Genomic DNA, 27,995 nt, shown 5'->3' with positions numbered 1-27,995 from the left:
ACCGAAATCCACCAGGGAAATGGTTTGTACAATTACACTCTGGTTAGTCAAACAGCATCAAGCTTCCCTACTACAGCACCAACATGTAAGATCAAGGGTAGTTCTTAATAAATGGATTACAAGATAATTTTACATATATACACACCATGGTACAATTCTTGACGAATACAATTTTGTGTGGCTTGAATGGGAAAGAATAGAAGAAGATATTGCGTCAAGATTCTTACAGTCTGTAAAATTATAATCTATGTCCATTGCAAGCCATTAGAGGCTTAATTAGTCAGCTTCTGCAGGTGCCTTTTGGTAAATGATTAATGTGTTTGAACTTACAGGATTGGCATGATATTGCCCGTATACTGCATATATTCCAACTGTAACAATGCTTAGTACAACAAATCTCACCCATGCTTCATAATGCAACTGCATGAGAAAGAAATGGAAAAATGAGTTCGGGCTCCAATCTTTTAGTTTATTATGTCCCATTATTTGCATTTGAACAATGTTAATATGTTAATAGATGAAGCTTTGTGAACAAACCTGCGCAAAAAGAAAAATATTGATGAATATGCAAACAGTAGGCAGAATGGGGACTCCTGGGCAAGAAAATCCTGGCGTATCAGTATAAACCTGTGAAGAAAAAAGGAGAACCTGAAATATAGAAAACAATGCATATATGTAGAATATTTTCTACTGAAAAAGATGGGCTAAAGTTGCAGCTTTTGCTCTTCCCAGTAATGATGTATGTATGAGGGGTGCGATGTCATTCTACTTTTGGGCCCTGAAATGGATATAACTTTTGTGACCTAAGTCCTACCTTCGCTGTTCCTTTGAAGTTTGTGATGTACGAAGCATCTAACTCTCCCATTTCTGAGAGCTTAATCATATGCGTTTCCATTTCCTTCCTATTTTGTTACAGGGAATTTCTAATGATTTGAATTTGGTGAGAGCTTGTTTAAAGTAACTTTGACACTCTGGAGGGAAAGTTATGTGCATTTTACTTAAACGAACCAAATTTTAAATACACAAGTTTAAAGAAAAAAACAAGGCAGCCTGGTGCACTGAAGCTCTCCCTATGTGCAGGTTCGGGGAAAGAACTGGACCACAAGAGTCTATTGTCCACAGCGTCACCTTACATTTCTGCAAGGGCTGTTTCCACGCAGAAACACAAGTAAGCATTAAAAGAAATAAAATGCCATACAAAGAACACGACAGCTGTGGAAAGATTGCCTACCAGCTTTTTAGCTCATTAAACATTACAAATTTAAGATCATGATGGATAAGCTTAAGTGCTCTGCCAAAACAGATTGAGAAAGAATAGGTTGGACTTACATCCTCAAAGTCATATTCCTCTCCAACCACAGCTATTATGCATATGTTTATGAAGGACCAACATGTATTTGCTGATAAGAAGTCAGCAGTTGAACATTACAGGATCCAATAGCAAAAACAAGGTTTTGCTCAGTTGCAAGTTCCGCAAAAGGGTTTTGCATGGCCATTTTTAAAACAAAAGATTGAATCCAAAATATTTATTTTATCCATTTAAAATTCATCATTGGTCCAAAAGTAGCATGCTGTAAAATTCGGACTTCTACCCAAGAATTAATCCAGAGTATGTATAACTTTCCACAAACTAGATCCTGAGATATCTGCGTCTGAGAATAATTTCATGCTTCCATAAAATGTTCACATTCAGTTTTCTTACTTCAAGGATACCTTAATTACCGGTGCAAGTAAAAGTCCAGAAAAAGGTCCTAAGATTCTCAGTGCAGAAAACTGGAACAACTTACTTGACGGAGATGAAGAGCAGCAGCTGCGAAAATTGCAATGACTACAGCAACGATCAAGAATATAAATGAAGCACCGAAACGGTAAAAGACTCCTGCAGCAAACCCGCAACAGACAACTGTAATAAGGCATATGACACCTTCTGCCCTGCTAGACATAGACTTGCCAAACACCTGATGGACAGTCTTATCGTTCCAGCGGAGAGTCACAACACATGCTGAAACAACAGAATACCCTGTCTGAAACAGACCAGCACCGGTAAGTTATACGAAATCCTATATTAGGCAGATATAGTATGTTGACATGCAAGAAACAGGTCACATTAACTATCTATTAATAGAACTACCCTTTTTCTTCTAAAATCAATTATAAACTAAATAACATCACTCATCCTAAAGTACCTACAAGGGAAAAAAGTATCACTCATTATAAATGGAACAGGGTATTCTTTTGGGTTGGCTGAGTGATAAACAGAAATGTTTTTTTCGACTTAAGTTTTCTCTCTCCTCTCTCTATGAAGAGTTTTGAAAGTGCTTGCTGCATCACTCAGAGAGACCATTTAACGTGACACAATGGTGCCTTGTTTTAACAGGAGATGAGGAAAGCGAGCGTTCCGGCACTTCCTTTTATTCTTCTTCTAACCTTTCACAAGAAAGAAAAATCATAGCCACTAAAATTTGGAAGTTGAAAGAGATCTCGTTACAAGAATTGACCCACCAACCAGGTCTTCTTCCAATCTGTCTAGGGGCTTTAATTTTTGTGACTGATTTACAGTAGTTTTGGAAAAAGTATTGTAAACCTGAGACCTGTTCTGAGTTAGCATAGTTATCAAATTTATGAGGATTTCCTATTTATTTTAGTGTGTGATGTATATTTTTTCATGATGTGTGTTTCTTGTTTCTTTCCAAAAGCCCAAGGAACCTTCTCCCCTTTTTCTGCTTTTGCTTTCTCTTTTTTAATATGCAATGATAATCTATTCATTTATCATAGCACCCACCTGAGTAAAGGATGTATGTCTTGCACATTTCCTTTTCGAAAGAACTGTGAGCAAGAGTGCCAAAACATATTTTCGGGAATGATTCTCTTGTTATGTATAAACTTAGTATTAAGTATAAGCTTAGTAATCATTAATATGATTCATTCACCTCAGAACATATAGCCATTAATATACACATGAGGAGCTACAGTACAGAACATCGCAGATAAAAGAAAAAGAACATACCAGCGTTCCTACTGAGAGAATGTGCGAGAGAATGTGCACATTGAAAAATCCTGCTAAGACACTTGCAACAATTCCAACCCAAATTTGTGAATGAACAGGAGTGTGTTGCGTTTGATGTACTTCAGCAAACAGTGATGGTAACAAACCGTCTCTTCCAAGGCCAAGATATAATCGGGACTGCTCATTATAAAAAAAATTATCTCTTATAAACCAAATTTGTAGGTTGTTTAATGTCATCAGCATCTCGACTTAAAAGCAGTATACCTGTACATAAAGCCCAACCAGGAGAGTGGTAGTAAGTCCAGCAATAGCACCAATGCTTATCAATACAGACACATATTGCAAGCCCTTTGAAGTAAAAGCTTCAGCCAAGGGAGCATCCCCCCCCAAGGGACTTGTATGGAAGCATCCCAGTGAGCACCAAGCAGACCCCAACATATAATGCAACACAAATAAGCAGGCTCCCGATTATGCCAAACGGCAAGTCTCTCTGACAACCAGGTTCATCATCAAACATATCAGTAAGTACAGAAAAGGGGGAATAATCAAAATCACTAAATACTTGCTAAAGACGGTTGTGAAATGGGCATCATATCAATCAGTATTACCTGTGGGCTCTTAGACTCTTCCGCAGAATTAGCAACTGCATCAAACCCAACATACGCAAAGAATACTACGGTTGCTCCAGTTAGTACAGATTCAAAACCATTAGGAGCAAATGGAGTCCAATTTGAAACATCAATCTCAAAAGCTCCAACAATGATGATAAAAATGACAATGACTACCTGCAGCGAAATTGTCTCTCAGTCAGAGATCAGCCATGTCATTTTATGTCAATCCTTAAGGAATGAAGCATTCAACTACTGTGCTTCACAAATTTTTCAAAACAAAGGAAAATAATATAGGACTATGGCATTTCTTATTAAGGAAGTTCACATTGCAGGCACACGTGATTGGCCTGATAAATAACAAATGAAACATCACTACTTAAAATCTATCATAAAGTTCTGGGATTTTGGTTGACCTGGTACTGATGTAACCCATAACAAATGAGAAATAATGGAGAAAATATTATTATTGAATTGTGTGTCTACATTATTACATTGAGACCCTATTATAGACACTACATTAATCCTTTTCCAACTAGGAGACTACTACACTATAATCCCATTTCAACTAGGACACTACGTTGCAATCCTTTTCCAAGCAGTACTCTATATGTTATTCTTGTTCCTACTCATACTCCAACACTCTCCCTCTACATGTCATATGTACCAAACTTCCTATTTGTACTCATATTCTAACACTCCCCCTCAAGCTGGTGCATACATGTCATATGTACCAAGCTTGTTATGGATGTGATTAATATGAGGATTAGTAAAGGACATGGTGAAGATATCTTCAACAAAATTGGTAAGGACTGCTCTGGACGTCTGGAAGATCTCAGTTAAAAATAAACAAACTAAAAAAGTGGTCGGAAAAGTTGTAAATGTCACCGAGAAGACAACTTGTCGCTGGAATATTGCCAGAAATTAGTATAAAATAACTGGATCATCTTGAAATCAAGAGATAAGTAGATCTTGAACAAGAAAGTCACTAAAAAAACTGGTTGAAACATTTTCATGTGCCGGATGATTAGATTTGACGACTGAAAAGCGGTCAAAATCTGAGAAAAATTATATGGGTAGGGTTGGAATGGTGGCACGAACCTACTGAAATTAAAAAAATTATATAGGTAGGGTTGGAATGATGACACAATCCTACGCAAATCAGATCTGAGGAATCACTGAAAAGACACACGGAACTACGCAAATCAAATCTGAGGAGTCACCGGAAAGACGCATGGTGCCATGCAACTCAGATATGAGAAAGTAGTCCCAAAAGATGCACGGTACTACGCAAATTAAATATGAGAAGTAGTCTAGAGAGATGCACGGTGCTACCAAATCAGAAATGAGAAAATAGTCACCGAAAAGATGCACGGCGCTACCGTAAATCAGATATGGGAAAGTAGTCACCAAAAAGATGCATGATACTACACAAATTAGATATGAGAAAGTAGTCGTCGAAAATACGCATAGTGTTATGCAAATTAGATAGGAGAAGCCACGGTAAAGAAGTATGGTAGCCTAACTTTTGCTAACATGATCATTGGCTAGAAGGGCAACATATATAGATTATAGCCGCCCGCCAACAGCTAAAGCTCTTTGATTCTCTACCAAGATCGTAGAGGTTCTTATACCATGTGAGAAATAATGGAGAAAATATTATTATTGAATTGTGTTCTACATTATTACATTGAGACCCTATTTATAGACACTACATTAATCCTTTTCCAACTAGGAGACTACTATACTATAATCCTTTTTCAGCTAGGATACTACATTGCATTCTTTTTCCAAGTAGGACTCTAATACAAGACAAACAAGGAAGGCACCAAATCACACTCCAAAACAGTTCACTAATCCAAGGATCCGAGGACCAAGATGGAGACCACTCTCAGATTCAACAAATATAACAAGAATACAAGATATGAAGGTGTATTTGACACCAAAACAGCCACCAACAACTAATATTATCAGCACAAAATGATGAACACAAAGAACAACAACAATGTGAGAAACAACAACTACAAACGGCTTACAATAACAAGATACAACGATTACAAGATTGCAAGAATGTAAAGGATACATAGTGAGACATACACTACTATAATAACTAAGAACCTAAGTGTGTTCTAAACACTAAGACCCTCAATGATGATAGTAGTAACACCTACACTCTTCAATGGACACAAGAGGGACCTCAATCCTTCAAGCAACCCAAAGCTCCAAGAAAGAAAACAACAAAAGTGAATCCACAATTATGTTGAACCTAGTTTCCGCCAAGCCTTTTTAGAGAGAGAGAACTTGCCTTTCTTTTTGTGTTATACAATATTTAATATCAAAAACTAAGTAAGGAAACCCTACAATGTTCCTTATAAAGTGTATTACAAGATAGAGGTTAAAATGACCAAAAGGCCCCTCAATGATGGGGCGCCCCTCTAGTGTATGTAGTGGGCTGCTTTGGTGTGTAGTTAGGTCCTCTTTGCACTTCATTTTGTACACACCAAGTCTCGGGCCCAACACACACTCTCTTAAGTCCATCTACGTGATCATGCTTGAATCATTCTCTCCATCTTGAAAGGAATTTGTCCACAAATTCATGCAATAATCACCCGCAAGCTCTCCTCTTTGCATCATCTCTTCATTGCTCCTCCCAAGGTTATAATGTTCAACCAAGGGTTCCATGAGATCATCAAGCATGCTCCTTGGACTTACATGTTCCACAACCTGCACATAAGAAGATTTGATACTAGGCAAAGTGCTAGTATCTCGGTTAGTAATCAATAAAGGGTCTTTGTGGGCAAATCCCACAACCTTGACTCTCAGCTCCTCCTCTTCTTCACCCTCCTAACTCTCGGTTTCTTCTTCTAAACCCTTACTAATCATGACTCTCCTTGCCATATACAAAGGCACTACACACTCTCCATCAATCGGCCAAACATCTTCCTCGCCTTCATCAATTTCCACCTCGGCTTCTTGCTCTCCATCTTGAGCTTTTTCATCGCCCTCATTCGATTCAAGTCCCATCTCCTCACTAAGGTAATACAATTTTCCCTCCATAAGGATTACATTCTTCCGGTTTGGGCATTCACTAGCCTTGTGCCCTCACCCTTGACATTTAAAACATTGAAATCCTTTAGGACAACAACAACAACAACAACAACAAACCCAGTGTATTCCCACTTAGTGGAGTCTGGGGGGGTAAGATGTACGCAGTCCATACCTCTACCTCTGATGAAGTAGAAAGGCTGTTTCCGAAAGACCCCCGGCTCAAGTCACGAGATATCACACAAACACATAGTACAGCACAGAAGCAGATGACATAACATAGATACGGCACCTTTAGGACGAGAAGTAGAATTCGATTTACCTTCATTTCTTGGAGGATACCTTTAGGAAGCCTTGGTTTCAGTTTGGACAACCTTGTTCTCGGCTAGGTTGGCATGGATTGAGTGCTCTTGATGTTGGTGCCAATCCGAGGAAGGTTGTTGGTGATTTTTGGGCTTGGAAGCCAAGAGCTCTCTTTCAATTTCCAAGGCCGCTTGGAAGATGCCATCGATAGTGTCAAACTTGTAGAGGGTCATCCGAGAAGCTATGTCCCTATTTAACCCGACTTTGAATCGTATAATGTCATGGCTCACTTGTTCTCCTCGATGGTCAAGCTTCAACATCAATTGTTGAAACTCGTCATAGTATGCCACGACACTTTTGTTTCCTTGCCTCAAGTTGTACAACTTGTCAAGAAGTTCATGTTTGTAGCCCTCGGGTAAGTACCTTTGACGCATAAGGTACCTCAATCTAAATAATAGAGGTGGCTGCCCAGCAATCAACACATCACCAAACCTCTTCACATACTCCCACCAAGAGTTTGTATATCTCTCAAAGTGAGCGATAGCGTAACAACTCTTCTTCTCTTCGATTAGATCATTCACTTGGAATATCTATCACAAGATGATACCCAAGCAAGATACGGCTCGGGATCACTCTCACCCTTGAAGATCGGAAGACTAACTTTGATGGAATTGAGGCCAAGCTTTCGGGTTTGGTGACCACCCCTCACTTCTCGGCCTAGATCACCTTGCCTACCCCTCTCCTCTTCTTCCCTCAAGTAAACATCACCATAAACTCCATAACCCCCATGTTGTTCCTCCCTACCATAACCCTCAACACGGTTTGGTGGATTTGGATTAAGTGGATTTGGATTTGGAGGATAGTAAGGCCTTTGGTTCAATGGAATTTGGATTGGAAAGTGAGGTCTTTGGTTAAGTGGAGGGCTCAGGTTTGGTGGCATTTGGGTTCCAAATCCGTCATGTTGGACTTGGTAAAGTGGGGGGAGGGTTGGTCTATCATACTCATGATTTTGGGGAGCATTTGGTGGTTGGCTCGGTGATTTGTTCATTTGGTGTAACATTTCGGGGGAGATGGTAGGGGAAGTTTGACGAGTAGAAGGTCGAGAACTTCTTTGGCTTTCTACCCGTTCTAATCTCACACTCATGGTTGTCATATCCCCCTTCACGGATGCCAAATCCGAGCCAAACCTTTCAAGTGTTCGGGTGATAGCCTCAAGGGAAGCTTTCATAGTCTCAAGAGTACTATTGTCCACGGTTTGAGATGTGGACCCTTCCATTGCAAAATACCTACAAAAACAGCAAACAAATTAGTTCAAAGCCTTACCACACTCACACACTTCGATTACCTTACTCGTGGCTTCACAAGTGTTGTAAGGAGTCGAGGATTGAGTGTACTCTTGTTCGGATTGGATTTCGGTTTGAAACTCAAACAAATATTGTAGGACGTGAGTCAAGAACTAATCAACGAATCAAAACGACAAAAGTACACAAATAATGCTAACACGAACAAACGGACACAAAAACTAACTTACAAGCTAGTAGGAGATTACTAGGTTGTTAATTAGTGTTTGAACCAACAAACGAAACTAAGAAACAATAAAATGAAACTAATAAATCTAAAATTTGAACTTAAAAATATTGCATGAACAGTAATTTGATGACGTGACAGTCTACTATTGGTCTCGATTTTGTCAAAATTTTACCTTCCAATTTTAAGTCTTGACCAATTTACAATTTGGACTTGGTGGATTTGGTTAATGGAGGAAAATATGGTCTTGGAGCTTTTTTTTCAAATTCAAGACAAGACTTGACCTTCTTTGTACTTTCTCCTTGAAACAAGGTCCTTAAATCAAGGAAAGTAGGTGAAAAGTGGTTGTCAAGTCTTTTGAGTGATGTGATCAAGTCTTTCACCAACAAGTACTACAACTTGGTCTTTCACCTTTTGTAGATCTAATGTTCACCTTTTGTTTTAACAAGAGATGAAAGGGGTGAAGAATAACAAGAACACAACAACAACCTTTCAAGAAAACAACAATATCGACCAACGTCCAACCAAATCCACAACAAGATCACCACACGAACAAGAACAACAACATCAACACACGGCCATTACCTTGTTCACAACAACAATCTCAACAAGTCAAGCTCAAATCTAGATCTAGACTCAAAGTGCTAGTGAAGAACAAGACTAACACTGAAAACAACAAAACAAACAAAATGAATCCTAGACCTAGACACACAACATTCGGCCAAAGAGACAACAACAAGAAGTTCAACTTCTCTCGGCCAAGAACAACTCAAGAACACTTCACTTCTTTTTTTTTTTTCAACTCTCAAGCCCAAGATTGATCTTGTTAGAACAAGATCAAAGATGGCTCTGATACCAAATGATACAAGACAAACAAGGAAGGCACGAAATCACACTCCAAAATAGTCCACTAATCCAAGGATCCGAAGACCAAGATGGAGACCACTCTTGAATTCAACAAATATAACAAGAATACAAGATATGAAGGTGTATTTGACACCAAAACAGCCACCACAAACTAATATTATCAACACAAAATGATGAACACGAAGAACAACAACAATGTGAGAAACAACTACAAACAACTTACAATAACAAGATACAACGATTACAAGATTGCAAGAATGTAAATGATAGGTAGTGAGACATACACTACTATAATAACTAAGAACCTAAGTGTGTTCTAAACACTAAGACCCTCAGTGATGATAGTAGTAACACCTACACTCTTCAATGGACACAAGAGGGACCTCAATCCTTCAAGCAACCCAAAGTTCCAAGAAAGAAAACAACAAAAGTGAATCCACACTTATATTAAACCTAGTTTCAGCCAAGCCTCTTTAGAGAGAGAGAACTTACCTTTCTTTGTGTGTTATACAATATTCAATATCAAAAACTAAGTAAAAAAATCCTACAATGTTCCTTATATAGTGTATACAAGATAGAGGTTAAAATGACCAAAAAGCCCCTCAATGATGGGGCGCCCCTCTAGTGTATGTAGTGGGTTGTTTTGGTGTGTAGTTAGGTCCTTTTTGCACTTCATTTTGTACACACCAAGTCTCGAGCCCAACACACACTCTCTTAAGTCCATCTACGTGATCATGCTCCTATTTTTACTCATATTCTAACAATAGACATTCAAAATTTTTCTGGTTCATGGTATTTTGGTGATGTCTATGATTTCGAATAGATAGTTTATAATATTATCTTGTGGTTGTCTTGTTTCATGTATTAGCTAGCAGTTTGTTATCCCATTTGGCTGTGAGCTTTTATATTTTGTGTTTGTTATACTGTTATCTACCCTGAGCCGGAGTCTATCCGAAACAGCCTCTCTACTTCATCTGAGGTAGTGGTGTGGTATGTGTACACATTACCCTCCCCAGACCGCACTATGGGAATATACTGCGTATGTTATTGTTGTTGTTGAAAAAGATGAGTTATTGCTAATTGTTTAGTTTCTCTGCATATTTTCAAATTACTTTTTGCTTTTGTGTTATTTCTTTAAGAATTTCATTTTGAACTGCTGAGGAAACTTTTTTTTAAAAGAATGCTAATGTTATCTGCTGAGAAAACTTGTAACGTTATCTTTATAATATTTTCAATTTATCTTACAAAATTTCGGATTATGCTGGCATTTTCAGATGAAAAATTATAACTTATCATTATCACTTCAATTTTGGTTTGATTTTTATTTTATTTACTATTAGAGATGATTTTAATTGTGGGAAGAGTTCTAACTTGATAAATTTATGCCATAGATATATGTACTTAAATCAGACAGGACCTGTCTTGATTTCTATCTTTTTCACTTTTTCATTTCCTGCTGTTGCCCTTAAATTTCACTCGTCCTTTTTCTCATTTCTTCCTCCAGTTCTCCATTTTCCTCATTATAACCTCTCCCTCATAACTTTCTCCCTCATCATTTTCTCATCTTATTTTAGTGTCACATCACAAAAGAAAAAGAAAACCATGAATAGATGGACAAAAGACGAGGAGGAATTACATGCATATTCTAATACTCACATTTGAAATCATTTATGGACTTCAGAGAGTATGAGAATCAAACAGTCCAATTATTTTAAACTACATACTTATCAAGCAGGATCTTTTGGAAGATCAATGTTGAGTGACCTACTACATTGTTGACTATTTTAGATTGGTTACTCTTCTTAATATCAGATTCCCCATCTCCCTCTCTCCCATTCCAAAATCATATTTTCAAGTGACCAATAAGAGTCTACTACAGTTCCAAATAGAACACGTAAATTGATTGCTACTCTACAACTCAACAAATTAGAAGTAGAGCTGAAATATCGTATATCAGTACTGATTCCATTTCCTCCTTTATGGCAGCAGATTATATGATTGTACTGCACTTCAAACTTTTCGAGATAAGGTAAATAATTTATTAGTATGAGAAAACTCATGTATACCAGCTGTTATATAAAGGTAGAGGACCTACACAAACACATGGTCCTCTAGGAATGACAACCAACCTTCTATACAAAATTAAACTTTATGGGGAAGACAAAAAGTTCCAAACACTAACCAAGTATTAAAGGCTATTTCCTTTTGATAAAGAATCATTTTATATCCCCTCAAAAGCTTTCCTATTTCTTCCTTTCCATAAGACGCATATGATGGCTAGAAGAGTAAGAACCCATGTCCTGTGTTTTCTTTTCGTTCTTTTAAAGGACCAATTATGCAACTGCAACTCATCATTCGGTAAACACACACTGAACTAGTTCAAAACAACCCAACACAGGCGTGTAGCCACTTGGCAATGTAATAAGAAGTGATCCACATCTTTTTCTAAGCATCTATGCATACAACACTAGCAAATATATGTTGTTATTCTCTTCTTCAGATTATGGACGATTTAAATCTCCTTGCCAAACATTGCTAATTTTTGACTTGCATTAGCAAGGTTTTCCCTAGAGTAAGGAGTTGTACTTCAATATAAGAAGGACCTTTTACCCTAGATATTCAATCACCAAGAAGAACAAGCTCGCCTATTATGCCAAATAACGAAGTACAAAGAGTAGATGGAAAGATTACCTTAGTCACTGTCATCACTGAATTTAATATAGAAGATTCTCCAACACCTCGACATAGAACAATTGTCAGAAGCACTAGGAGAATTGGAGCTAATAAATTAAAAGAGAATGCTCCATATATTTCTTCACTGCCATGTCCAACCCAACTTGGGATGTTGTTCTTGAGGAAGGGGATGAGCTCTAGTGCAGTAATCACATAACTTGCTAAACTGCGAGCTATGCTAGCTGCACCTATATGATAGTCAAGCATCAATTGCGAAAATACAAGGAAAGCAATAATCTCGTTGAAAGCTGTATAAGCATAAAGGTACGCTCCCCCAACAACGGCCGGAAAACGTGAAGCTAACTCAGCATAACAGAGAGCATTGAGCACACAAGATCCTCCTGCGATTATGAAGCTGACAGTGACTCCTGTACTACAAAAAATTAAACTCTCATTAATGAAAATTTAATAACACATGCCTATTATGGAAGAAAAGTAGCACACAATGGACGAAATAGATCAATACAGGCGATACCTATTAGTTAGGACAATGTTTTAGTCAGTTAGTACGTTTCCTTTAAATTTTAGTCAATTAGTATGTTTACTGTAAATCTTATGTTTCTAAGAGTCGTTTTAGCCCTATCTATGATTCTTCTGCCAATGGAAAATGTAAAAATATCTAATACTTACTATCATTATTATAGTAAGTTAGCAGCAGCAGTAGTAGTAATATATGGACTAGCAATAATAGGTCCATTGCAAAGTCACCACTCATCAAATTTTGGATCATGTGTTCAACATTATGGGAACTACCTGGATAATGCCAAAAAAACACCCTGGAGTTTTTGCAAAAGCTGGAACAGGAAAGGACACTGTAAAAAGACAACTAACTTTCGGAACTCTATTCCATCTGCCATATGGTGTACAGTATGGAAAGAAAGTAACCTCAGAATTTTTCCAAGGCAAAAGAAAATGTAATCAGCCTTACAAAATAGATGTTTCTCGTTTCTTAATTTTTGGAGTAAACAGGTCTTTTTACAATATGTTGCCGACGTTGTCAACATTAGCGCACTGCATGAAATATAAAGCCCTTTCACCAGCACAATCTTCGTGCTGCTTTGTTTCTAATAAAATTCTTAGCCTTACATATTATTATGTAACATGGGTTTAAGATGCACTTAAATGGAACGACATAGACTGAGGATTCATATACTTGACTCGGAAGAACTTGGAATTGATGCATACTTGTTGTTTTAGCAGCAGTAGTTGGGTCTAAGATGAGCTTAAATGGAACGACATAGCTTGAGAATTCATATATTCGACTAGAACTTACTTGGAATTTAGGCATAGTTGTTGTTACTGTAATAATATATGTGTATTTGAGATGGAAAAGATATAAGAGACACGATGAGCTTCTATTTCATTGAAGAAGCTTAATTTAAGATATGCTTATAGCTAGATAGATAGCAGTACCTTTTGTCCCATTTTATGTGACACGTTCTTTTTTAGCTTGTCCCAAATGAATGACAATTCTCTAAATTTAAAAATAATACTCTCTCCGTTTCAAAAAGAATGACCTACTTTCCTTTTTAGTCCGTTTCAAAATGAATGACCTCTTTCCTTTTTTGGCAATACTTTAATTTCGACACTCCACATGGCATATTTAGGACTACAAGATTAAAGGACATTTTGGTACATTTGACACAACTTTAATTTAAGGCCACAAGATTCAAAAGTTTCTTTATTTTCTTAAATTTTGTGCCAAGTCAAAGCAGGTCATTCTTTTTGAAACAGAGGAAGTACAACTTTAATCTTTTCATTTTAAATAAATGAGATGATTTATGACCATGTTAATATCTATTGACTTATTTTAAATCATAAGTTTCAAAAATCTTTCATTCTTACATACCAGATGGTGTGCTAGTCAAACATAATCACATAAAATGAGATGGGAGGAATATCAAAGTCTTTACTTGCAACTTCTATGTCATAAATGTATATCTCATTCAGATTACAGACAAGAAATAGAAAGAAAGAACAAATACACACATAAGTAAGAAATTAAATTTCCCATTCAAAATATGATTTGAAAAATTATCGCCATATACTTTATATGAAGCAACTTCTCACATACTACAAGAGCGTCTGAATTTTTCCTTAACAAAAATTGAAAAGGTCATACATCACCCTGAAACAATATTTTTTCCAAAATAACTAAGCCATTTCAACTTGTTGATCTTGTTTTGACTTGGCACGGAGTTTAAGAAAGTAAACAAGATTTTTGGATCTTGTGGTCTCAAACTAAGGATATGTCAAATGTACCAAAATGCACTTTAAATCTTGTGGTCTTAAACATGTCATATGGAAATTGGAACTGCCAAAAAAAGGACGGAGACATCCCTTTTTAAACGGAATAAAAAGGAAAGTAAGACAAACAAATTAAAATGAACAGAGTATGATCTGACAATGAAATGGCCTATATTAACTATTTGAGATACAGGTACAGGGCAAGCACGATGGCCCTTTTATTCTGGTAGTAAAATATCTGAAGAAATATCCATCATTGGTTGTCTATATTCGTTTTTGCTCAATCATCAATATACATAAATGATCTCGGTATTTGGGAAAATACTTTTGGATACTTCTGAAAGCAGATTCCTTTTTTTTTTTAGACAGGTAACAGCAACTTCTGAAAGCAGATTATGTAAGCATATTTCTCCGTAAGAAACTTTTTAGAAGCCATAAAAGACACTTGAAATAAAATTTGATCTAATAGTCTGTTGAGCCCAAAATTTATGATTCAGCAGATGGTCAGAACACAACTAAAAGAAGGTATTGACAGGAATAAAGCGCCCCTATTGAAGTCTTTTACACTGTATTTGACAGGAACAAAGCAACCCCCATGTGAAGTCACATTTAGAACTTTAGATTGCTTTTCATTTAGTAGAATCTCCCAGGGTGATTTTTATGCACAGCTGTTTTTCTGCTCCTAAAAATAGCAGATTCATGCATGAGAAACTGAATAATTACATTTGGTGAATGTTAAAGCTGATATTAATTGAAAATCAGCTATCCCCTTCCGCTATAACGTCACTTAGATCATAGACCACACTTCATAAAAGAAAGTATATAGAAACAACTAGCTTCTAAATGCAAGAAATTAAGGGATCGTTTGGTGTAAGATACTAAATCAAATAGTCCCGGTATAAAATAATAGTCCCAGGATAAAAATTTTGGTGCTACTTTTGGTTGTCAAATTCGGGACAACTTATCCCAGGATTAACAAATAGTACCGCTTGGTGGGAATATATTGGGTATGTTGTTGTTGTTGATAAGTTATCCCACCCAAGGGGTGGTATAGATAATCCCACCATAACTTACCTTGGGATAAAGTCATAAAATGACAAAATTATCCTCCAAATTCCTTAATTATCACTTTTCACATGTGTGTGTATATATATACACACACACTTTTCATAAAGTCATATATATATATATATATATATAAATCTTCTATCATGAGTCGTAGTGCTTTCTCCCATCTAACATACCCTGTTCATCTCTTTCTCTTTCTCTTCAGCTTATATATTTAGCAATTCTTTCTTTAATCACATCCTGGGACAACACCAAAGTCCTTTTTGATAATTTAATCTTGTAGGACATCTAAAATCTAAATTCCCTAACAGATTAATCCATTGTCATTGCTAAATACTGAGAAATTAACCATATACTAGGGGTAAAGAGATAAAGCAACAAACAATATTAACATTACAAACACACATATATTTACATATCAAGTAGAAAATACAAAGATTTTAGATCTTAATAACTACTTACATGACTTAAGATGAAGAGAGGTTTCCCTTTCGGGAGTTCCCCTGAAAGCTGGTAGTTACGGTAGAAAATTAGAAACTTGCACTCGTACTCACACACTTTTTTTTTTATGAACAGAAAATAAGAAGATTTTATTCTTTTAGATATCTTATATGCTCACACTCTAACTTATTTTTCGCTCTGCCTTGTTCTGTCTTATTGCTTGGGTATTTATTGAGTTTCAAATTGCTTGAAGAATCTTTTTAGCCTGTCGGGTACACTGTGGGCCCCATCGTCACATAGCCTTGTTTAAAGTTTCTTCTTTTTCTGTCATCAATTTCTTGTCATCCACCTTAGTTGCATCACTGCTGACGCTACTTTTCTTGTTTTCTTTTGTCTTTCGTCATTGCTTACGTAAAATCGTCCCAAGTGTCTAGATTGTGTAGTGCTACTGAGTCAAAGCTCATTCCTGAGTCATCATCTTCATTTGGGTCTTGGGCGAATTGATCCATTGCAGGATCATATTCTTTATTTCTGAATCTGACATCCTGGATCTTGGCTCTGGTTCGAGATTTTCTAGGATCACTTCTTTATAAGAGAGAATGTGAAATTTTGATAGTCCTCACATCAAATTTTTTTTGCAATTTTATCCCTAATTTAAATTTTAATTACTCTATAAATTTCATCCATTTTGATAAATTTGAACAATTATATGGGCTTATTAAATGCTACAAAAGTGACAAGTCATGAAAAAATGATAGTGACACCATAAAAACTATTTATACAATCAAATTCAAAATTGATCCAAGGATTTATTGTCTTTCTATTTTGTAGTTATTAATCTTACTTCAAATTTTCATTTTTTCTAACAAATTTATCATGGACAAGTAATTAAAGTATCTTGACATTCCCTTTCTAACTTAGTACATGTTTAATTATTAAATAAAATATTATTTTTTATATATAGTTAAACATGTTTGAAAATTTACTTTTAAAAAAAATACAATTCAACTTTTCAAATATTAATGACACTAAATAATATAAAATGAGAGTAATTCTTTTTCACATTTTTTGATGATGAATTTTCTTTAAAAAAAATGAGATTATCCACATTTTATAGAATTTAGGACAAAATAAGTAACTAACATCAAATATTAAGCTAAATAGGGTGAAGGGTATTTTTGTAAACAAACTATCTATTCTTAGAAAGAATGCAATGCATATCATTTTTAGTACCACAAACCAAACACTTACTAAAAAATAATTTCAGGATAACTAAGCACAGGACAACTAATTCCAGTATAACTAATCTCAGCATAACTAATCCAGCATAACTTGTTTTCTAACCAAACGACCCCTAAGAACTATATTCATCCAAGGATGTAGTCTAGTGAATAATGAAATGGGTTAAAAACCTTAGAAGTAACAGGTCTAAATCCTAGCTGACCCAAAAACACTAGATGATTTCTTCTCATTTGTCCTAGCCTAGGTGATTCATAAGATATACTATCAATATTTGAGTGATTATTAACTCAGCATAGTCCTATTAAATTTGCTTGTTGTGTATTATTTAAATTTTATTGTTGCTATTACTCTTCTTACAAAGAAAACTTGTTTAATCCAGAGAAATATTTCACATGAAATAGTTTCTTAAGACTGTCCAGCACAACTCAAACATTTTTTTTGGGTAAGTAAATATTTTATTTACCAAGTAATCACTTCAAAAGTGATAAGCCAGCAACCACGAACAAACAGCCCCGTGGTTTACTGAGTAAATATATTGCTAGTCTCCATCTAACTACTTATAGCTATGGGAGTACATTTAGTTCAAGTAGTTTCCTAGCTAATTTGGCTTGGTGAGTTCCTCTTCCATGCACATCTTGTATAGCCTGTTTAACCAAGACATAAGTTGGTCGTTGTTTGCTCTGAAACACCCTTGCATTGCGTTCCAACCATATTGCAGATATAGCACAGGCCAGGTCATTTTATACACTTGCGCAGTACTGTTGTTGCCCTTCATGCGTTGTATTGCCCATGGAATCGCAGTCCGCCACTGTAAACTCGACCTACTAATCCCTTACCACTTCAGTAACTGATTCCAAACACTTGCAGCATATGTACATTCAGAGAATAAGTTCTCGACATCCTCATCCTTGTCTTGACATAATGGATATATCACATTGTCCACCAGATTCTATTTTGCCAGTCTAGTTTTGGTGGCAAGTCGTTTGTTGCTTCCCAGACAGTATGAACAGCCATTTTGGTGCACCATAATTGGACCAAACCAATTTTCTCCATTCCACTTATCTATTTCACCCCTCATTTGTAGATAAACCTTCTTCATAGAGTATTTGTCCAGTATTGCATCCTCATCATATCCAGCCTCCTGTAGATACTTGTGTGCTTTAAGAATCCTTTGCACTATCTATGAAGCTTACTTGGCCTGTATACCCCACACTCCTTCATTCCCATAATATATATGAATTCATTCCACCCAAAGCTTATCCATCTTTTGACATAAGTTCCACAAACACTTGCCAATAGCTACTTTATTCTAGGTATGCACATCTAAAAAATTTAATCCCCCACTAGACTTGGGACAACACAATTTTTCCCAAGCAATCAATGATTTTTTTGGAGGCTTCAACAGTCCATGTCCACATGAATCTCCTTCATACTAAGTTACTCGAACTCTTCACTTTCAGTGCCGCACCTATGTCGACACAACATGATAATGGGTGTGGGATCCGTACCTGTTCTAGTCAACCAATTTTGGGTACTTTGACCAAAATCGACTGGAAAAGTCCGGATAGATTTAAGAAATTTTGTAATCAAAACAAAAGCTAAGGGGACATTGAAGAAAATGGAATAGCTTGTATATAGAAATTTGTATGTTATTGTTTTTCTTTTTATGTCCTTCCAAGATTTTCTTCTTGAACAATATTTTCTCCTCAATTTTTTCATGTAATATCTCATAATTTATGTTTTATAACTCTATTTTTAGATATTTAAATTATTATTTACCGAATCCCTGCACCCATATCCATCCCCAGAATCATATCCCCAAATCTTGAAATTGAGAACGTGAAGGATCCGACCTCTAGATCCGTACCCGTATCGGACACCCGCACCCGAGTCCGAGCAACTTAGCCTGCATATGCCCTCTATAACCTGTATAAGTTTCTTAGGTAGACAAAAAATTTGTGACCAAAAGATTTGAATAACAAATAATACACTTTTGATCAGTTGGGCCCTCCCAGCATAAGATAAGAACCTAGTTGTCCAATTTGTTATTCTGCCCAGCATCTTGTCAACAAGAGGTTTGCATTGGACCACAGACAAGTCAACAAGAGGTTTGCATTGGACCACAGACAATCTCTTAGTGCTCAGTGGTACCCCAAGGTATCTAAATGGTAGTTCAACTTTTGTAAAGTGAAGTTCCTACAAGACTTGATCCTGAAGAGCTTGTTTTACTCCCCCAAAATACAGATTACTCTTCCCAGCATTTGCTACCAAGCCTGTAAGAACATTTCAAAGCATGAGTGCAAACAGACTTCAAATCTCTCTCCTCTGCAAAACAATAGTAAATCATCAGCAAAGCTAAGTTGCACAATTCTTTGTGGTTTGCATCTCGGATGATATTGGAAATCTGTATTGTTGTGCAGTGTCTTGATTATCCTTGTGAGATAGTCCATAGTTAAGACAAAGAGGTAAGGAGACAGAGGATCTCCTTGCCTAATTCCCCTCTTAGCATGGAATGGTCTAGTGGCCTTGCCATTAACCATCACTGAATAATTCACAGTTGTAACACATTGCACAATCCATTTGATAACAAGCTCCGGGAACTTCAGTTCTTCTAGAACTTGCTCTTAAAAAGACCACTCCAAGGAGTCATATGCTTTCTTCATATCAATCTTAATCATACATCTCTTAGAAATACCCTTTCTTCCATACCCTTTCACTAATTCATGGGTAAGTATGATCTTATCATTCAATGACCAGGTCCAAAAGTTGCCTGATTAGTATCCACCAAATGGCTCATGACCTGCTGTAATCTGGATGTGATCACCTTGGAAATGATCTTATATATAGTAGAGCAACAGGAGATTGGTCTATACTCACCAATTGTTGTTGGATTATCCACCTTAGGTATTAGAGTGACTGAGGTACAATTGATAGGCCTATACATTTTACCAGTTCTAAAGAATAGCAGGATTGCATTAGTGACATCTGTACCAACCACTGACCAAGCTTTTTAAAAAAAAATCTGCATTATACCCATAATGTCCTGGAGCTTTTAAGTCATTTATAGCCTGTAGTGCTGCCTTCACCTCCATTTCAGTGACTGGTTGTGCAAGGAGAAGTTGCTGCTCCCTATTCAAAACATTACCAAGCTTCATGATGTTCACATTAACACTAGGTAGGCAAGAAGCTGACTTGCCCAGTAGTTCTTTGTAGAATCCCGTAACCTCTTTTTCAATATCCTCTTATGTGTGCACTCTAACTCCCTCAGCAGTCAGTAGACTAGTAATAGAATTCTGATATGAGCAAAAAAATAAGAGGTATTTGCATCCCCCGGCTTTAACTATTGGACCCTAGATTTTTGTTGCACTGCACTTTCTTCAATCAAACTCTATTTTTCCAGTTGCTGACTCAGATCTTGTTCCTGTTGTCTATGCAATTCAACTGTTATGTGATCATGCATTTCCTCTTGTATCTTATTAAGTTGGTTTCTCAAGTCCCCACCTTTGCCCTTACATTTTTGAACACTGGAATTGCTTAGCAGTTGGCAGGGAATTGGTAACAGAGAAAGGAAGGAGATCTGGTGGAAGACTATTCCAGCATGTATATGGTGGGCTCTGTGGAAAGAAAGAAATGCTAGGTACTTTGAAGGGAAAAAAACTAGCTTACAGATGATTAGAGCGAATTGTAGAAGTCTCTTGTTTTTTTGGTGCAGACAGATTTTGGTAGGGGATGTGGTAGATTTAGTTGATTTTGTAGGAAACTTGTAGAAAATACCCTTTTGGGGTGTGCCCATCACCCTGTGGGATGTAAGTTTCCAATTCATCATTTGTTGGATGATGAATCTTTTGGTGTGAATACAATGTTACCTTTATCTCAAAAAAATATTTTTGAACTCACAGTTATTGAGCTGCTTGAGTTTAGATTTTACTCTATTCAAGTTCTGCCATACCTGCTTCAAGCCACTTCTGTGATCAACTTTCCATGCCTCATTGACTCTGGGTATGAACTCAGGATGCACCGCAAGACAATTAAAAAATCTAAAAGTGTTAGGAGATCTTCTGATCTCACCACCCAGCTCCAAGCTTAAGGGAGAATGATCTGATATCTCTGAAGGTAGTATAATAACCTCTAACATTGACATTTGTACCATTTACTCAGCATTGACTAGTGCTCGATCAATTCTACTGCATGTTTGACCATTTGTCCAAGTGTATTCTCTACCAACTGTCTTCATTTCAGTCATATGGGTATCTGCCAAGAAATCTATAAGGTCTTTAATTTCCCCCTCTTGCACTGGACTTCCATTTAATCTGTCATTTTCATTTAGCATGGCATTAAAGTCTCCCATACACAGCATAGGCATCTGTACATTTGCTACCATCAGCCTCAAATCTGCCCACAATTGTACTCTATCTTGTATAGTGTGCAGCTCATAGATAGCCACAAAGCAGAACATAATATCACTTCCTTTCACCTGCAATCTACTTTGAATAACCTAGTCAGTTTTATGAATTATATGACAATCTAAATCTTGAGGATTCCATAACAGCCAAACTTCTCCCTCTATTTGAGTGCTCATAGTTAGCTACATAAGCCCATATAGGAGCAATTTTTTTGGACTATCCTACTAGTTATATTCTCCTCTACTTTATGTTCTATGATAGCAATAATGCTAACTTTATTTACCTTCATAAAAACTTTCAACTCCTTTTGCTTGTGAAGCTTATTTAAACCCCTAGTGTTCCAGGTTATCAACTTCATTGAACAATCTTTAAACTTGTGTCACCCCCTCCCTTCCACTGTATTCCATGGCTTATGTCCTTATCCAGACATTCTTCCAATGAAGCAAGTGATTCAAAGCCATTATTCATCTTCATAACTTGGGATGTACTTGGCACTACCACACCTTTAGCTGCTGATTTGGCTGCCACTTGCTTCCATGAGTCCTTAGCCTACTCACCTTGTGCCTGCTTATTCATTTGGTCATTGTTGCTGTCAGATGTTCCTGCTTCCACAACTTTTTTCCCCTGCCATTTTTGAACCATTCGGGGTCCTCCTTTGTCTTTAATTTCATCCCTAATATAACATTTATTCCTAACTTGCATACATTTCATGCAATACTCATGCACCCGTTCATATTTGACCACCTGGTCAGAAGTTCTGCCATTAGGGTCTGCCACTTTAATCTTCTAGGGCAATTCCCTTGCTACATCCATTTCCACAAGCACCCAAGCATAAGATATGTGTTCCACCTTTTGTAGTGCACTCATCTGCATAGAGTGGAACCCCTAGGGCGCCCTACTGATTCTACTCAACGAATCCATACCCCAGCAATTTAGGGTTAGATTCGGGTATTTTACCCAAATCGGAATGGTCTGCAATACCTCTTTGTTGAGATCAAAGTCAGCACTCCACACTTTGATTATGATTGGTCAATTGTTTAGCATATGGGGTCCAGAGTAGAGCAGCTCATTTCGATCATCCATACTCACAAACTTCACTAAGAAATAGTCATCGCTGTGATAGTAAACTTTAGGTTTGCTAACGGTATTCATTTGAAGAGCAATGTATCTCTCTATTGCCGCCATAGTAGGCGACTCCCCTACAACATATAGAATAAGAGCCTGTTTCCATTCCTCTGTAGCCCGATTAACCTCTTCTTTACTTAGTTCAATAACCTTCTCCCCATTCTTCACAATTGGAGCCACATAGTTTATATTCATACCTTGCCACCATGCGATATGAAGCAAACAAATTTGACCATTTTGGAGCTGGATAAGTGGGCAAATCAAGTTTCCGTTGAGCATCCACTCGTTTGGGAATTGGGGGGTCCCTCTTGACTACCCGTCACTTGGCTTTGTATGTCCATTGTTTCATTCTTCTGAGTTCCAGTAGCAGCAGCCACAGTTACTGTTCACTGGATTTGGGGGTAACTTTCATAACCAGGGGTGGCCATTGCTCCATAGGTTTCTTCCCCATATGTTTGCTCTGTTCTCCAATTTCACCATCCTTCCCCACTGCGGAGGTCTCCGACGTGTTCACCTTCCTTTTCTGTCTTCCACGCGCCATCTCCACCTCAGTGGCGCACGTTAGCTAGTCTCGTTAACGTGCACCGAGAGAGAATACCAACAACTCAAAAATTACTTGTACTTGATTATCGAGTATATTCATTGTTCTAATTTCCCTTGTTTCTCCAACATTCAATATTAATTTTTAATTTAAAAATAAATTAAGCTAGTCCATTTTAGCTGCCGCAGTTAATTCAAATTAACTTTCAATATTGCAAGCTGACCTGGACCAGCATCGTGGGCGACGGTGCCTGTAACGACAAAGATTCCGGCGCCAATAGAAGCTCCAATACCGAGAAGAAGAAGATCAAAGAGACCGAGACGGCGGACAAGACCTTCGCCGGAGGCATCACGGATTGTGGCCTCTGACGGCGTAGATAGTGGTTTGGAACGGAGCGCAGATGACCACAAATGAGAAAACCATGATGGTGAGGAAGCTGATTCAGAGCGTTCCCAAGTATTCATATTTGAATTTCCAATTTCTCTCCTCATCATCGTCATTCGTCCGCAAACACGGCCTAATCTCAAGCTAAAGATTAAAAATAGTACTCAAGCCACGTGATTCATTGTAGTGACAATGTACGGATAAAACTGGGTGAAAAAAATTAAAATAGCTTTTATTAATTAATTAATTTTTTTTTTAATAAAAATAAATATGTTCATATTGAATAATAACTTTATATTTATATTTTTCAACTTTTATTTTTTTCTCTTTTTATTTTACTTTAATTTTTAATTTTTTTTTCTTTTTATTTTTAATTTTCTCAATCCTTACTTTTTCCTTTTTTTTCCTCTCAACTTCTTGTTTTTTTCTTTTTTCTTTTATATTATTTTTATTTTTTATTTCATCTTTTTTTTTATTTTTTTTAGTTTTTCTCAATCCTTACTTTTTTTCCTTTACACCTTTCAGCGTCTACTTTTATAAGAAGAAAAACCTATATTATTTTTCTTTATTTTTTTTCTTTTTAAATTCTTCTCGACCTTTATTTTTATTTAATCTTTCTTTTTTTAATCAATCTGTATTTTTTTCCTATTCTCTCTCAACTTCTACATTTTCTTTGATTTTTATTTTTTAATATTTTTCTTCTTTTTCCGCAATTTTTATTGTTTTTATTTTTTTCTTCATTTCTCCCATTTAAACTACATCTCATGAGCAAGAGTTGACACTATCACATTATAAAGGCAAGACTTACGACTTTCGAACAATAAGCAGTGTTTCATGGACAAGAGTTGACACTACTACATTGTAGAGGCAAGACTTATGACTTTCAAACAATAAGTTATGTTTCATTGGCAAGAGTCAACACTACCACATTGTATTTTGATTTATGAGATGTTTTATAACTCTTACCTTAAAGGAAAGACTTAGCTCAGGGACTTTCAAACAACAAATTATATCTCACGGGCAAGAGTTAATTCTACCACGTTATGTTTTTCATTTATGAGATGTTCTACAACTATAGCCTTAGAGGCAAGACTTAACTCAAGGACTTTCAAACAACAAGTTATGTTTTATTGGCAAAATTCGATACTACCACATTGTATTCTAATTTATGGGATATTTTATAATTATTGTCTTAGAGGCAAGACTTAGCTCAGGGACTTTCAAACAACAAATTATGCCCCACGGGCAAGAGTTGACTCTACCACATTATGTTTTCATTTATGAAATGTTCTACAACTCTTGCCTTAGAGACAAGACTTGACTCAAGGACTGTCAAACAACCAATTATGCCCCACGGTCAAGAGTTAACTCTATCACGTTATATTTTCATTTATGAGATATTCTACAACTATTGTCTTAAAGGCAAGACTTGACTCAAGGACTTTTAAACTACAAATTATGCCTCAAGAGCAAGAGTTGATTCTGCCACGTTATATTTTCATTTATGAGATGTTTTACAACTATTGTCTTAGAGGCAAGACTTAGCTCAAGGACTTTCAGACTACAAATTATGCCCCACAAACAAAAATTGACGCTACCACGTTATGTCTTCATTTATGAGATGTTCTACAACTCCTGCCTTAGAGGCAAGACTTAGCTTAAGAATTTTCAAAGAACTTCGTAACAACAATTCATGCCCTTAAATTTGCTTTGATGTCAAAAAAAGAAGATACCTTTGCGGATTATCTAATTTTTTATTTATTAGCAAAATATAATAGAAGTTGAAAAAAAAGAAAAAAAATGATCAAACAAAATAGAGAAATAAAAAAAGATTAAGAAAAAAAGAAAGATAAAAATAAAGATCAAGAAAAAAGTGAAGAATTAAAAAAATTGAGAAAAATAAAAATGAGAGAAAAAATAAAAATAAAGTTTGAGAAAAATGAGGAAAAAATCAAACAAAATAGAGAAATAAAAAAAGAGTGGAAAAAAAAGGCAAGAAAAAAATAAAGATTAAGAAAAAAGCGAAGAATTTGAAAAATTGAGAAAATAAAAAATGAGAGGAAAAAATAAAAATAAAGTTTGAAAAAAATGAGGGAAAAAAAAAAAGAGAACTGATAAAAACCAAAAATACAAGAAAAACAAAGGTTAAAGCCAAATGAATTTAGAAAAAAAAAAGAAATAGATAATGCTTGAGAAAAAAAAAGAAAAAAAATAAAGGTTGAGACAAATGAATTAAAAATGAAAATAAAATTAAAGAAAAAAATAAAAAGTGAAAATAATAAAAAATAGAATAATAAAATTAAAGAAAAATAAAAAAATGAAAATAATAAAATTAAAGGAAAAATAAAAAGTGGAAATAATAAAAACTAAAATTTGAGAGACAAATAAATATGGAAAGTTTAAAAAATATATTTGAGGTGTAGAGAGACAAAATAATAATTGTATTATACTTAAAAAGTAAGGAAGATTATTCTTCAAAGACATTTCTTATTGGAGTCAAATTAAAGCCACCTATATTTGGATCTATGACATGCAATTTCCGGGCTAAAATAGGCTAGTCATGTTCCACATGTTTTATTTATGTATTAAAAAATTAATAGTATTTAATAAATAAAGTTTTACATTTATGACATAACTGTTTCAATTATTTCAACAATGATATTTTACTATATCACCCATAATTAATTATTATAAGTTATTTAAGTATTAAAAAATTAATAATATTTAATAAAAAATAAAATAGATATAAAATAATAAAAAAATATTAATATTTTAAATTAACTTGACGTATTATATGAGACCACTTAAAAAAATTACAAGTATCTGTCAGAATAATTTTACTGTATCACTTCTAGATAGTAAAATAGAAGAAAAATATCATAAATTACAATAATTAAAAATTTAAACTATTTAAAAAATATAATTGACTATCAATGCTATAAAAATTTGAACAATTTAAAATATTATTATACAAATTTTATCAACTTAAATATAATAATATATGACTAATTTAAAACTTATCAACTAAACAAATAAAGATTTTAATTAAATGATAGAATTATATATAATGTAGAACTTTCAAGAATCACATTAGACCGTGTGTAACACGGCGTAGACGACTAGTACGAAAGAAGGTAAATGAGAAAATGAATAATCTATTACAATTCACAAATCGGGTTGTCATAACTATAATTAGCCCCGTTTGCCACCAGAGCTGAAATAATGATTTAAAATAAGTGAAGCGCTACGTGTACATGTAGTTTAAACATTTTATGTTGTTTATTTTTTTTAAGCATAAAATTTTTCTACCTTATAAAAACTATTAAAATTATCTTAATTTTTATACAATCTTACTAAATAAATAAAAATTTATGAAAAAATATAATACACTGTTATAAAATTATTTTTAATAAATACAAAATTTATTGATCAAACTTTCGTTTGATAAAAAAAGGTACTATTGAACATAAGTTGTAGTTTACTACTTTTTAATATTATCCTCCCATATAATATGAGGAATATCCTCATGTTGAGGTTGCGTTTCTCGATCAAATGACCGAGAAGACAAACCAACATTGTCATTGACACGACCCAAATCAGGACCTTGTCGTAATGGGCATCCTAAGTCCAACCAGGACTGGAGACCACCCCCATTACCCAATCCAACTGACCTACGCATATCCTGAGTCGGATGAATTCCGAACATATAACAAGATAGTGTTATTGCATAATGTAAGACTCTGGAATAGGTCTATATCCGTAACCACCCAAACGAGTCCAACCGTCTAATACCCAACCGGTAAATAATACCAACCAAACCATAATCCAAATTAACAATATGAGTTCCACAATAATTATATATAATCCCAAAATAAAAGAGGATGAAACAGTTATAAATTTAGTCCTATGGTATCAGCCCCGATACCAATGTCAATACCAAGACTGACACAAATACTGATCCTGCCCATACCAATCCATAGGAGTTCTACAAAAGCCTCTAACCGAAATAATACCAAAATCTTGTTGGGACATACCCCCAACCATAGCCAAAACCAATATCCATAAATAAATCAAAGTATGAAATAACATCCATGAAATGGAGCCTTCCGAAAAGATAGAAGCTCACCACTTTAATCCAATAGCCGATCCCGAAGTTCGATCGCTAAGTAGGAGGAGTAGAATGGTTGGTTCCTGCATCGCGTGGGGATACAGTCGTCCGAAGATGGGTTAACGGGTGAACGCTAGCATGAACTCAGGATAAGGATAAAATAATGACATCCAGTAAAACCAAGTAAACCATCCCTATACATACAACCATATATTTCTATATATATAGCCATGTTGGGAAAGAAAATCGGGTTTAGCATGCATTTGAAACCATTAACCTGAGTATGTGTAGCTTAACCGTCCTTAACCACTCACGAGCTATATGGATCCAGTGTAACTCCCTGAAC

The 27,995-nt window shown here is 35.6% G+C and overlaps 1 protein-coding gene across 1 annotated transcript; it reads right to left on the bottom strand.

Moving 5' to 3' along the window:
• Nucleotides 1-86: 86 nt before the first annotated feature.
• On the bottom strand, nucleotides 87-23,713 carry LOC107845392 (cationic amino acid transporter 9, chloroplastic). The gene is given in 9 exon segments (XM_016689687.2): nucleotides 87-420; nucleotides 538-627; nucleotides 1,788-2,024; nucleotides 3,008-3,184; nucleotides 3,272-3,403; nucleotides 3,405-3,497; nucleotides 3,616-3,792; nucleotides 12,049-12,458; nucleotides 23,381-23,713. Coding segments are annotated over 9 exon segments (1,737 nt in total). The 5' UTR covers nucleotides 23,658-23,713; the 3' UTR covers nucleotides 87-276.
• Between the last annotated feature and the right edge of the window lie 4,282 nt (nucleotides 23,714-27,995).

This window comes from Capsicum annuum, chromosome 10 (genome assembly GCF_002878395.1).
Source record: "Capsicum annuum cultivar UCD-10X-F1 chromosome 10, UCD10Xv1.1, whole genome shotgun sequence".
Taxonomy (NCBI): Eukaryota; Viridiplantae; Streptophyta; class Magnoliopsida; order Solanales; family Solanaceae; genus Capsicum; species Capsicum annuum.
The sequence above is the reverse complement of the archived record's forward strand: the minus strand, read 5'-3'. Positions and strand labels throughout refer to the sequence as shown.